The 13,330-nt window shown below is 33.4% G+C and overlaps 1 protein-coding gene across 3 annotated transcripts; it reads left to right on the plus strand.

Moving 5' to 3' along the window:
* Window positions 1-5,539: 5,539 nt before the first annotated feature.
* On the plus strand, window positions 5,540-7,519 carry LOC132192062 (hydroxycinnamoyl-CoA:piscidic acid hydroxycinnamoyltransferase-like). 3 transcript variants are annotated; one of them, XM_059607254.1, is made up of 2 exons: window positions 5,540-7,028; window positions 7,263-7,519. In XM_059607254.1, exon 1 carries the CDS (start codon window positions 5,622-5,624, stop codon window positions 6,972-6,974), a length of 1,353 nt encoding a protein of 450 aa, XP_059463237.1. In that variant the 5' UTR covers window positions 5,540-5,621; the 3' UTR covers window positions 6,975-7,028; window positions 7,263-7,519. The 3 variants fall into 3 exon arrangements, with proteins under 3 accessions (XP_059463237.1, XP_059463238.1, XP_059463240.1); XM_059607255.1 differs by having other exon boundaries at window positions 7,280-7,519; XM_059607257.1 differs by having other exon boundaries at window positions 7,283-7,519.
* The last annotated feature ends 5,811 nt before the right edge of the window (window positions 7,520-13,330 follow it).

A 13,330-nucleotide genomic window follows, 5' to 3' on the forward strand; every position in this document is an offset into this window, starting at 1 on the left:
TTACTTCAACCTGGAGCCGTATCTTCTCTTAAAATATAATCTTCATTAATTATGAAGAAAACCATATTGCCCATATAATTGGATAGTTACGGGGCGGTACAAAAAGATAAGAATATGGGGGTAAGAAGACAAATGAATGTAATTCCAGAGTGGAAAGTGTCTCCAGGTAGTGTATATAAAATAAAGTGAAATACGGCTATTGATAAGACTAGAAAGTTGATGGGCGTGGGTTTTATTGTAAGGGATGGTATGGGTAAGGTCTTGGCATCAATGTGCATGTTTCTTTTGTATATCATCGACCCAACAATGACAGAGGCTTATGCGGTTTGGAAGACAATATTTTTTTGCAGATATTTGAGCCTACAAAATGTTATTTTGGAAGGTGATGTCCTAAAAATTGTTAATGTTTTTTAGTTGGAAGACCAACTGTGGCAAAAATAGGGTACATTGATTGAAGATGCGAAGATTATTTTGCACAGATTTCAATTTTGGTTCATGGTGCAAACAAAAAGAGAAGCATATATGGCGGCACATCTGTTGGCAAAAGAGGCACTCAAAAAATCAACGGAGGAAATTTGAATAGAAGAATACCCTGATTTATTCATGAAGTTGTACATGAGGAAAGTTGTAATATTCTTTTATGCTTTTTGGATGATTGAATGAACGAGGTTTCACTTCAAAATACAACAAAAATGAGAAAGAACCTCTTAATGGCTTACTTATTTGCCCAGGTTTCGAGTAATTCACTTCTTATTTGGACGCATGAATCTTATAGAAACTCTTTCACATTTATGGATTCGGCTTCTATGCAGTAGTTATAACGACCGCAGAGGTGCTATTATTTTGAAACGACACTGTTTTGGGACTTACAACAAAAGCGAATATCAAAACTGTGTCGTTTTTTAGAGTAACAAAGGTCTTTTTTATGAGACTAAAAACGTGAGCTGACGCCGTAAAACTGAGTTTACGATTCAATACTCCATCCCAACACTTTGTTTTTCTATCATTGCAAATTTGAATCTCCCTGTTGCTCTGTGGACCTCAAAACCATTCAAGCTCGATTCCAAATCAATAAAGTTGATAGACGAGGAAACCATGTCGTCCAACATCTTGGTCAATTTCTTTGAAGATGTCCATGGCTCAAACAAGAACAACTCTTTCGTCAAACTCCCTAGACTAGATTCCATGTCCAACCTCAAAGACATGTTTGATTTCGCGTTTCTCACTCTAGCTTTCCTCATCGGAAAATCTCAGTTCAGGATGTCTAAACGCTCTCAAGGGTCATCTGACAAATTGTCAGTCAAGACAAGATTTTTGCTTGTATTATACACCATAAATTCAGTCTACGTCAACTCACTTTTTTAGTCTCATAAAAGATGAAAAAAAACGACAGAATTTTGTGACTCACTTTTGCTGTGAGTCTCAAATCAATATCGTTTCAGTATAACAACACCTATGCGGTGACTAACGCATCGCATAGAAGCTGAATTTCACGTTTATTATTTAAATTGCTAATAATTTAAGCCATAAATATGGGGTGATCCGGATCTTGTATGTATGATTATTATAGATTGAGATTTCTTAAATTTTTTTTAAAATTTGAAATTTTAAAATACATAAATTTCAAACATTCTTCTCATCTAAACGTTTAAAGTAAGTCATATTTCATTATTTAATGAAAAAATTACTCTAAAAGAATTTAATAAGCCATATTTTCACATTAAATATTAAAACATGATTTATTTTAGATACTTAAATAAAATAAATAGTTAAAATTTATAAATTTAAGAAAATCAAATTTAAACAAAATTTTAAGACATCTCAATGCATTAGTATACCAAAGGGTATAGGTGCCAGTGCGCCACTCCCCTCGTGGTCGGTGGTATCTTTCAATACAGGAATTGACAAGGTGATTGGGATTTTGCACTGGCGTGCGTGGGCGTGCCACGCACGCCGCGTGCTTTGTATCATTACTCAAGCCTTAGAGTAATGATGGAATGCACGCCTGGCGTGCATCAACAGTGATGCACGCCAGGCACAAATTTTTTTTTTATTATTATTTTATTATTTAAAAAAAAAAAAAAAAAAAAAAAAAAAATTTTGCACTGGCGTGCGTGGGCGTGCCACGCACGCCGCGTGCTTTGTATCATTACTCAAAGCGTTATCCATGCAATAAAGGTTGAAGATACAGTTGACAGACATCTCAATGGATTAGTATACCAAACGTGGCGCACTGGCACCCATACCTTTTGTGGAATAAGATTTTGTCCAATTTATAATGAATTGGAAAATATTCAATTTATGACTAAGATTTTATTTCAAAAATTTTATGGCCACAAATAGGATACATATCCCATTAATAAAAATAATAATAAAATATTATTTAAAATTAAAAAATAAAAAATAAAAAAATTAAAGAAAAAGAAGGAAGGGGATGGCTGGCCACCCCACCCCTTATTTGTGGTGAGGGAGCCACCCCTTAATGCATTTCAAATTGTGGTGGCCGAACGACTCTACAGGCCACATGCCATGAAAATACCGGGATTTCATTCAGGCTGGGTCAACCACCCCTAGCTTCTACCACCCTGCTCTACTCGTTAAGCCACCCCTTTGCAGATGAAGGGCCTCAGTCCACCCCTATGGCCTTTGGGGGTGGTTTGGCCACCCCTTGGTTGGCCATTAAGAGTAGCTCAAGCCACCCCCTACCCAAAATGGGGGTGGTCGGCCACTATAGGGGGTGGCCAGCCACCCCCTTCTTTTTTCTTATTTTTTTGTTAATTTGTTTTTTAATTTAAAATAATATTTTATTAATATTTCTATTAGTGGGATATGTGTCCCATTTGTGACAATTAGATTTCTGAGAAAAAATCCTAACCATGAACTGAATATTCTTCAGTCCATAATAGACGGGAGAGGATCATGTTCCGTTGAAGGTACAGTTGATAGTTGGATGCATCAATGTTTTAGTTGTTTTTAGCCTACCAATATTAAATATTGTTGAAAGCAAAGCCCACTGAATTAATTGGCTTTTAGCTGAAAACTACCAAATAAATATTCTGAACATATATGTCGAGTAGGATTTGACTTACATGCTGTAGTTTAATCAATGGTTAAGATTAAATTTCTCAAAATCTTTTTTTATTTTCTCTCTCTTATTAAATGCTTTTGAAAGTAAGTCAATTTAAAAATTCAATCATGACCGTTGATTCAACTACAGCATACATGCTGTTATTAAAATAACAACATGTAAGCCAAATCCTGTCGAGCAAATATGAACCGATTAATTCTCATCTTTCTATCTCGAAGCCAACTTGTGTGACTGTGGCACCAACTAGAAATTGGTGGCCGTCAATTGAATCCATCTAACAGTTTGCGCTTTTATGAAGAGAAATGTTACACGGCGCTCATTCTTACACTCTCTAATATATAATTTTTAGAAATAAATGTAAAATTGATCTTTATAATTGGTTTAAATTATAAATCAGTCCATGTAGTATACAAAATAATTTGTAAGTCTCTGTAGTTGACCTAAATTATAAATCACTCATTGTGGTATAAAAAATAATTTATAGGTCCTCAAGGTATGCCAAAGTAACAGTTTACTCTCTGAAATCAATTTCCGTTAAGTAACTTAATAAAATCTGTCACTTTGCCGTTTCATACCTAGTGTTATTATTAATTTTTTACTTTAAAAAAAATGATAATTTAAGATTTTTCACATCATTTTACGAGACCCGCTACGATTATGCATTAGGCCTCACTCCATGTCGTACAACTATAGTAAATTAAATTAATCTCTTATACTCCCAAAATTTTATTCCGTGCGTAACCCTCCCTCATCTTCAGCTTCGTCAGCGTTTCACAAAATGCGACCGTCAAATTCTCGCAAAATGCTTCCAAATCGTGGTGAGGAAGATGAAAATGAGGGAGGGTAACACATTGAGTAAAATTTTGGGGATAGATGCGATTAAGTTAATTTATAGCAGTATGACGTGACAAAGTAACAGATTTTGTTAAGTTACTTAACGGAAATTGGTTTTAGGAAGTAAACTGTTATTTTGGCCTACCCCGAGTATCTATAAATTATTTTTTTATACCAGGAATATATAAATTATTTGTTATATCACATGAAATGATTTGTAATTTAGGCCAACTACAATAACCAATTTTATATTTATCTCTAATTTTGAATGTGATCCATCCAAAATTATCATTAAATTTAAAATTTAGGACCAAGTTTTACATTTAAGAAAATAAAAAATTTGATTTGTGTCAAAAAATTTGCATTTAATAATATAAAAGTAAGAATTTGTGTAGCATTTGTCGTGCGCTAATCCGCTGAAGATTTTCATTGCTGTCCAAACGACAAACACAACAAGACACTGCCATAGATGCAGGATGCTACTAGAGTCTAGAGATGCCTTTTTTTTTTTTTTTTGGTTAAATGCCACCTAAAAATAAGATACTGCAATTAAGGACAATGATACAAAAGAAGACAGGCAAGGATAATGCCAAATTGATAAAAGCTGCCATAGATCAGAAGTCGTAGGACATCTAATATCTTATTGATAAGCACTACATTAGAAGGACCTTTGCATCATAATTTTATAAATGATTTTTTTTTTTTTTTTGTGTGTGTGTGTGTGTGTTTAATTTTATGTTTTTAACACTTCGAGCCCAGGGTAATTTTGGAGTTTATGAGCTAAAAAAGTTATGAGACAAAAATACTTACAACATGAAGTAATGTTACAAGTTTTTCTTGTGTCATTTTTGTATTTTTTTTAAAATGATATGACACTTAAAATTACAATTGAGCTTATGATTGATCATTATTGAATTTTGATCAAATAGTGATTTTCAAAACTACTTCAATTTTATAGTGACAAGAAGGACTTTTAGAAGTACTCAATTAATTGTCCGTTAATTTTGGTAGTTGGTGGAATTCAAGTGTCACTTTATATATAAATTTCCGAGGTTAAAATGCCAAAGTGGTGATAGATAAAGAAGATGGATCTTTGGTAAGTTATATAGCCCAAACATTTTAGGAACAAGTGTATATACCCTTCTCAAACTACTACCAAACTGATAAAGTCTCCATAGAGTTTCAATTGTGACAATGTCTATTCAAACTACCAAAACATATAAATATATCAAGTGGTGACCAATTTTCTTTTTTTTTAAAAAAAAAAAATCGATTTTTTTTTATAAAATTGAAATTTTTTTGTTTGTTTTATAAATTTTTTAAAATAAAAATTTCATTTTAAAAAAATTAAAAAATTTCGTTTGAAGAAAGAAAAATCAAAAAATTCGTTTTTTTTATAAAAAATATTTTTTTAATTTTTTTCAAATTTATAGTGGTATTTTTATCTTTTTGTTAGTCTTGAGATGAACATTGATAATATTTTGATAGTTTAAGAGAGATTTTTACAATTAAAAATTTGGAAGACATTGTCAATTTGATTGAATGGTAGTTTAAGGGGGAATATATGGTCTTTACCCAATTTTTAATTCTAGTATCTCTCATCACATGGTCTTTTCCTCTTGCAACTCTATCCTTATATAAGAAACAAAAACCAAAGGTTTAAAGCATAGAAATCCAGATACTGAAGCCTGAACCAAAAATGATAACCTTCAAATCTAGTTGCATGATTGTTCCAAGCGAGCCAACCCCAAATGGCCTTTTATTGTTATCTGAGAGCGACCAAGTGATGCAGTGGACTCATACACCTCTCGTCATCATTTACAAACCCAACAACAACACCAATATTATACCATTTTCAATTGAAACAATGAAGAACTCCTTGAGCCGTGCATTGGTTCCCTACTACCCACTTGCTGGCCGGCTACACTGGATCGAAGGAGGTCGACTGCAACTTCATTGCAATGCCATGGGAGCGCAACTGACGGAAGCTTACTCTGAATCAAAACTTGACGAATTTGGTGATTTTACACCAAATGGGATGGTCCAACATCTTTTCCCTAGAGTTGATTACGGTACTACTTCAATTGAGGAGCAACCCTTATTGCTGGTGCAAATAACAAAATTTCCTTGTGGTGGGCTTTGTGTTGGAACCGCCATATCCCACATTGTGGCTGATGGACGGGCTGCAATGAACTTCACCAACGCATGGGCTAAGTTGGGTCGTGGAGAGGATTTGGGGTGCGACGAGATGCCGTTTCATGATCGAACAATGTTACGATCACGTGAAGTATTGCCAGTTCTTCCACATTTTGATCATATAGCGTTCTCAAAACCACCTCTCTTAATAGGTTGCTCCGACACTAAAGCAGAGAAAGAGAAGGAAACTAGTGCTGTCTTACTAAAAGTCACCAAAGAGCAAGTTGAGGAACTGCAGAAGAAAGCCAATCAAAACATGGTTTTGGCACGACCCTATTCTAGATACGAAGCTATCGCCGGCCACATGTGGAGGTGTGCATGCAAGGCACGTGCAGGCGATGATTGTCAACCAACAAGAGTTAGCTTCGGAGCCGACGGCCGCAATCGGTTCAAACCACCTCTCCCTCAAGGATACTTTGGGAATGCAATCTTTACTTCCGTGACATCGACGTGTCTTTATGCTGACCTCTTGTCCAAGCCACTGAGTTATGCTGCTGGGAAACTGAGGGAAGCAATTGAGAGAGTTACAGATGAGTATATAACATCCGCTCTTGATTTTATAATGAGTCAAAAAGATGTGTCTCCTTTGAGGAAAAACTTCCACATCAGGGGATACACTGAAGCACCTTTCTTAGGGAATCCTAATATTAATATCACCAGTTTGATCAATTTGCCTATGTATAGTGTAGATTTTGGATGGGGAAAGCCTGTATACGTGGGTCCAGGGATCTTGCATTCCGATGGCAAGATATTTATCATGTCAAGTCCTGCAGATGAAGGATCTCTTGTCATAGCATTGTGTTTGCAAACACAATACATGGATTCCTTTAAAAAGTTCTTCTACGAGGATATATAATCAATCTTAAGGAGCCATCTGTCAATCAGTAGTGATGATGATGATGGATCCTCGGTGGGTTATAGCCCAATTTTTTTTTTTATTAAAGTATCTCTCATCTCATGGTTTTAGAGGTTAAATTCTAGTATATTTATTTTAACTGCTCTAGTTTTCTTTTTTCTTTTCCGTGTTAACTGTTTACTGTTGTGGTAATTTATTATTTCCCTTTTTCTATTGGGCTTTCTTCGCTTGCATACCTTGTGAGGATGCCTTATATATATCTTAAATTTTGTTTTTCCATTAATTTAGGTCATCTTTTGACGCAGAAGAAATCAAGGGTTCCTTCATAGGTGATTGACGTGGATGGATGGGAGTAGAAAAGTTTGAACGTGCATGGAGGCAACAACCAAAAATAGGATTTTCAATAAGCTGGTTTATGATTTGTTTTACTTTTACGAGTGTTGGTTTAGGGTATTTTAAGGAATTATTGTTCATTAGTAATTGGAAGTCTTTATTTGTAATAATTAAGATTTCTTAGTCCTCAATGCTTATAAGTCTTTGAAGCCTATCTAAAGGTATGATCATGGACTTGTTTTTATTGTCATTGCTTCAATAAAATTTTCCTTTTAGAGTTATGAAAAAGTGTGACACGTTTGGTTTCGTAAAGTTTTGAGAAGTGTTTCATGTTTTAGTTTTTTAAGAGTTTTGATAAAAAAAAAAAATGAAAAATAAAAATTATTTTGGTGATAGCCACATTTGAGTAAAGTATTATACGTAGATCCAAATTTGGTTGGTAAAATTTTTAAAGATGTTTCTTAAAGACAAAGACTGAGAAGTGTTTTTGAAATTCTAATAGAAAAATTTAGAAGAAAAAAGAAAAAAAGTGAAAAAAAAAGAACCAAAGGTTTAAAGCATAGAAATTCATATATATACTCATGAAGTCTGAACCAAAAATGATAAACTTCAAGTCTAGTTGCCTAATCGTACGTTCCAAGTGAGCCAACCCCAAATTAACGGCCGTTTATTGTTACCTGAGGGAGACCAAGTAATGGCGTGTGCTCATGCACCTAGCTCTCATCATCATTTACAAACCCAACACCACCATTATACATATATTAGATCAACCTGGCCGGAGCCATATCTTCTCTTAAGATATTATCTTTTCATTAATTAAGAAGAAAACCATGCCCATATAATTGTATAGAGATTCTCAATAAATGAGGATTATTCAGGGGTGGTACAAAAGGACAAGAATCAGGGAGTAAGAATGCAAATGAATGTGATCTCATTGTGGAAAATGCCTGCAGATGGTGTTTATAAATAAGTTGGGATGCGGGTATTGATAAGACTAGAAAGTTGATGGATGTAGGTGTTATTGTAAGGGAAAGGTATATGGGTAAGGTTTTGACATCAATGTGCTTATCTCTTCCATATATCACTGACTCAACAATGGCGAGGCTTATGCGGCTTGAAATGTAGTATTTTTTGGCAGAGATCTATGCCTACAAAATGTTATTTTGGAAAGAGGTGTCTTGAAGATTGTTAATGCTTTTCTTGGAAGACCAACTGTGACAGAAATATGGTATGTTAATTGAAGGTGCGAAGATTGTTTTGCACAGTTTCCGATCTTGAGTAGTCGTGATGCACACAAAAAGTGAAACAAATATGGTAGCACATCTGTTGGTAAAAGGGGCGCTCAAAACATCAGATGGAAGAATACTCTGATTTTATTCATGAAGTTGTACATGGTGAAAGTTGTAATCTTTGATGCTTTTTGAATGATTGTTTTTTTTTTTTTTTTTTCTAATGAATGATTGAATATTTGAATATTTGATTGAATATTTGCCGAATTCCAAGTTTATTATTTAAATTGCTAACAATTTAAGCCATAAATATGGGGTGATCCGGATCTTGTACGTATGATTATTATGGATTGAGATCTCCTAAAAAATTTTTTAAGTTTGAGATTTTAAAATTCATAAATCTCAACCGTTCATCTCATCTAAACGTTTAAAATAAATCATATTTTATCATTTAATAAAGAAGTTACTCTAAAGGAATTTAATAAATCATATTTTTTCATTAAATACTGAAATATGATTTATTTTAGATGCTTAGATAAAATGAACCGTTAAAATTTATAAATTTAAAAAAATCAAATTTTAAAAAAATTTTAAGACATCTCAATGCATTAGTGTACGGTGTATACCAAAAGGTATGGGTGCCAGTGCGCCACTCCCCTCGTGGCCGGTGGTATCTTTCAATACAGGAATTGACAAGCTGGGTGGGAAAATAAAAGCCTAATCCATGCAATAAAGGTTGAAGATACAGTTGATAGACATCTCAATGGATTAGTGTACCAAACGTGGCGCACTGGCACCCGTACCTTTTGGTCAGTGGTATCTTTCAATACATGCAGCAAGGTGGGTGGGAAAATAAAAGCCCCATCCATGCAATAATGCAGGTTGAAGGTACAGTTGATAGTTGGATGCATCAATGTTTTAGTTGTTATTGAGCCTACCAATATTAAATATTGTAAAAAGCAAAGCCCACTGAATTAATTGGCTTTTAGCTGAAAACTACCAAATAAATATTCTGAATATATATGTCGAGCAAATATGAACCGCTTAATTCTTATCTTTCTATCTCGAAGCCAACTTATGTGACTGTGGCACCGACTAGAAATTGGTGGCCGTCAATTGAATCCATCTAACAGTTCGCGCTTTTGTGAAAAGAAATGTTACACGAGCTCATTCTTACAACCTCAAATATATAATTTTTAGAAATAAATGTAAAATTAATCTTTGTGATTGACTTAAATTATAAATCAGTCCATATAGTTTACAAAATAATTTGTAGGTATTTGTAGTTGACCTAAATTATAAATCACTTATTGTGGTATAAAAAATACTTATATAGATCCTCAAGGTATACCAAAATAACATTTTACTCTCTGAAATCAATTTCCGTTAAATAACTTAACAAAATCTGTCTCTTTGTCACTTTATACCTAGTGTTATTATTAATTTTTTACTTTCAAAAATGACAATTTAAGATTTTTCACATCATTTTGCGAGACCAACTAAGATTACACATCAGGCATCAATCCATGTCGTACGACTATAGTAAATTAATCTAATATCTTATATTCCCAAAATTTTCCTCCGTGCATAACCCTCCCTCATCTTTTGCTTTGTCAGCACTTCACAAAATACGACCGTCAAATTCTCGCACAATGCTTCTAAATCGTGATGAGGAAGATGAAAATGAGGGAGGGTTATGCATGAAGTGAAATTTTGGGGATAGATGCGATTAAGTTAATTTTCAGCAGTATAACGTGACAAAGTAATAGATTTTGTTAAGTTACTTAACGAAAATAGGTTTTAGGAAATAAACTATTATTTTGGCCTACCCCGGCCCAAGTACTTATAAATTATTTTTTTATACGAGGAATATATAAATTATTTGTTATACCACATGAAGTGATTTATAATTTAAGCCAACCACAAAAACTAATTTTATATTTATCCCTAATCTTTAACGTTATCCATCTAAAATTATTATTAAATTTAAAATTTAGGACCAATTTTAACTATTGTGTCAAAAAAATTGCATTTAAGAATATAAAAGTGAGAATTTATGTAGCATTTGTCGTGCGCTAATCCGCTGAAGATTTTCACTACCGTCCAAACACAACAAGACACTGCCATAGATGCAGGATACTACTAGCTAGAGATGCTTTTTTTTTTTTTTGTTAAATGCCACCTTAAAATAAGATATTGCAATTAAGGACAATGATACGAAGAAGACAGGCAAGGATAATGCCAAATTGATAAAAGCTGCTATAGATCAGAAGTCGTAGGACACTAATATTTTATTGATAAGCACTACATTAGAAGGACCTTTGCATCATAATTTTATAAATGATTTTTTTTTTTTTTTTTGGGTGCGTGTTTAATTTTATGTTTTTAACACTTCGAGCCCAGGCTAATTTTGGAATTTACGAGCCAAAAGAGTTACGAGACGAAAATACTTACCAGATGAAGTAATATTATAAGTTTCTCTTGTATCATTTTTGTATTCCTCCAAACATGACAGAACCAACAAATTTTATAGGAGGGGACCAAAGCAAATTTATTTATTTGTAGCGTGTAATGAATTAGTGATTTTTTCTATTTTTTTTTTCTTTTTCTAATCACTGGTACTTAAATACTATGAGGAATTGAACTTAGAATTGTGTCATACTCTCCAATTAAATGTTTAAATTCTAACAAACAATATTCTCAATATTTAATAACCATAATATCCAAATTACAAGACCACTTAGATTAGGAATTGAGCTAAGAGTACTAACCTCAAAAAGTGCGACCTACATTGAGTTATTTTGCACCTCGTTGATTAACATGATATTCTCATAAGTGACACACAATTCAGGATCAAACTTCAATAAACTTTGTGCTTTTTTTCTTTTGAAATAGTCAAGTATTATATTTGACTTTCTTATCATCTACAAAATAAATTTACATGATCATTTTGAGTCTTTAGAAAATAAAGAAAAAATAAGTGTAAGCTCACATGAATAACATAATCATCACATAGACTCTAAGTTAAACATTACACTTTAACCCTATAATTATTATTATCTTCCTATTACATTGATCTAGCAACTTAACCCAAATTTATACTACTCATATTCACATACAATAATAAATATGATTATAATATGACATATTAGAAGCTAAACTCCATGGGCATCAATTTCCATTGAACTCATAAAAGTTTAGGGTTAATTAACGCTTTAAATGTAATTAACTTATCCAATTAGTAATCCTAGTGTTCACAGACTAAAAGCCCTAATTTAATTCATACTATACAAATTAGGGTTTATGTCCATACTATAAACAATAATGAAATTAAAGCTTTTAAACCCATTAATCTAACAACCCGGATCTTAAATCACGCATAGAAATTCACTACACACAAAAGTCCCTAGTTAATTTTAGGAATTTAGCTTCTTACTAAAATTCCCCTAAATTCGGACCTAATCAAAAATTTCCTAAATCATTATGATTTCAAACTTGAAATCAATGGGTAGAACAAAAACTCAAAGAGAAACTAGAGATTTCTCAATGGCATTAGTTATAAAAACCCATCAAAATAAAACCCATAAAAAATTATCATACGGCCATACCAAATCAAGAACCAGAAATCCTCATAGAGAAAATATCCAAGATTTACATACATACATAAAGAAAATAACAACAAAAAACACATAAATTTCCAATTAGCAACAGGAATTTCCAAGTTTCCAAGCCAACAGCCAATCTATGAAGGGTTAAAAAAAAAAAAAAAACTTTCAGATTCTTAACCAAATTTCCAAGCCAAACAATCGAAACGGTGGAGGAGAGTTACGAGACCTATAAATTTTTTTTTTTTTTTTGGGGGGGGTGGGGGCAGTATTTTTTTTTTTTACTCCTTAAAATATCTTTTTTGAGGAAGTGGGTGGAGGGGACTATGACCCTAGCTGGTCCCCCCTCCCTCTGTCTCTGTGTGTAAGCAACGTCATTACAAACGTGTATTAATTATAGAGACTTTTTGGAAGGTAGTTATAACAATTTGAATAATCGGTAATATCTTTTTTGAGGAAATGGGGGGGGACCATGGCCCCAGCCGGTCCCGCCCTCCCTCCGTCTTTGCCTCCAAGAATGTAGGGGGGGGCAGTACTTTTTTTTTTTACTCCTTAAAATATCTTTTTTGAGGAAGTGGGTGGGGGGGACTATGACCCTAGCCGGTCCCCCCTCCCTCTGTCTTTGTGTATAAGCAACGTCATTGCAAACGTGTATTAATTATAGAGACTTTTTGGAAGGTAGCTATAACAATTTGAATAATCGGTAATATCTTTTTTGAGGAAGTGGGGGGGGACCATGGCCCCAGCCGGTCCCGCCCTCCCTCCGTCTTTGCCTCCAAGAATGATGTACCTCTTAAAATCACAATTGAGCTTGTGATTGATCATTATTGAATTTTGATTAAATGGTGATTTTAAAAACCACTTCATTTTTAGAGTGACACAAGAATGACTTCTAAAATTACTTGATTAATTGTCCGTTAATTTTTGTAGTTGGTGGAATTCAAGTGTCACTTAATTTAGGTTAAAATGCCAAAGTGGTGATAGATCAAGAAGATGGATCTTTGGTAAGTTATATAGGAAAAAGTTTACATACCCTTCTCAAACTATCATCAAATTGATAATGTCTCCCAAAAGTTTCAATTGTAACAATGTTTACTCAAACTACTAAAACATTGTCAATGTTCCCTCCAATGACAAAACTACCCTTAGTAAAATAAAAACAAAAAAATACTAAAACTTCTAGAAAAAA

The sequence above is a fragment of the Corylus avellana genome, chromosome ca9 (genome assembly GCF_901000735.1).
Source record: "Corylus avellana chromosome ca9, CavTom2PMs-1.0".
Taxonomy (NCBI): Eukaryota; Viridiplantae; Streptophyta; class Magnoliopsida; order Fagales; family Betulaceae; genus Corylus; species Corylus avellana.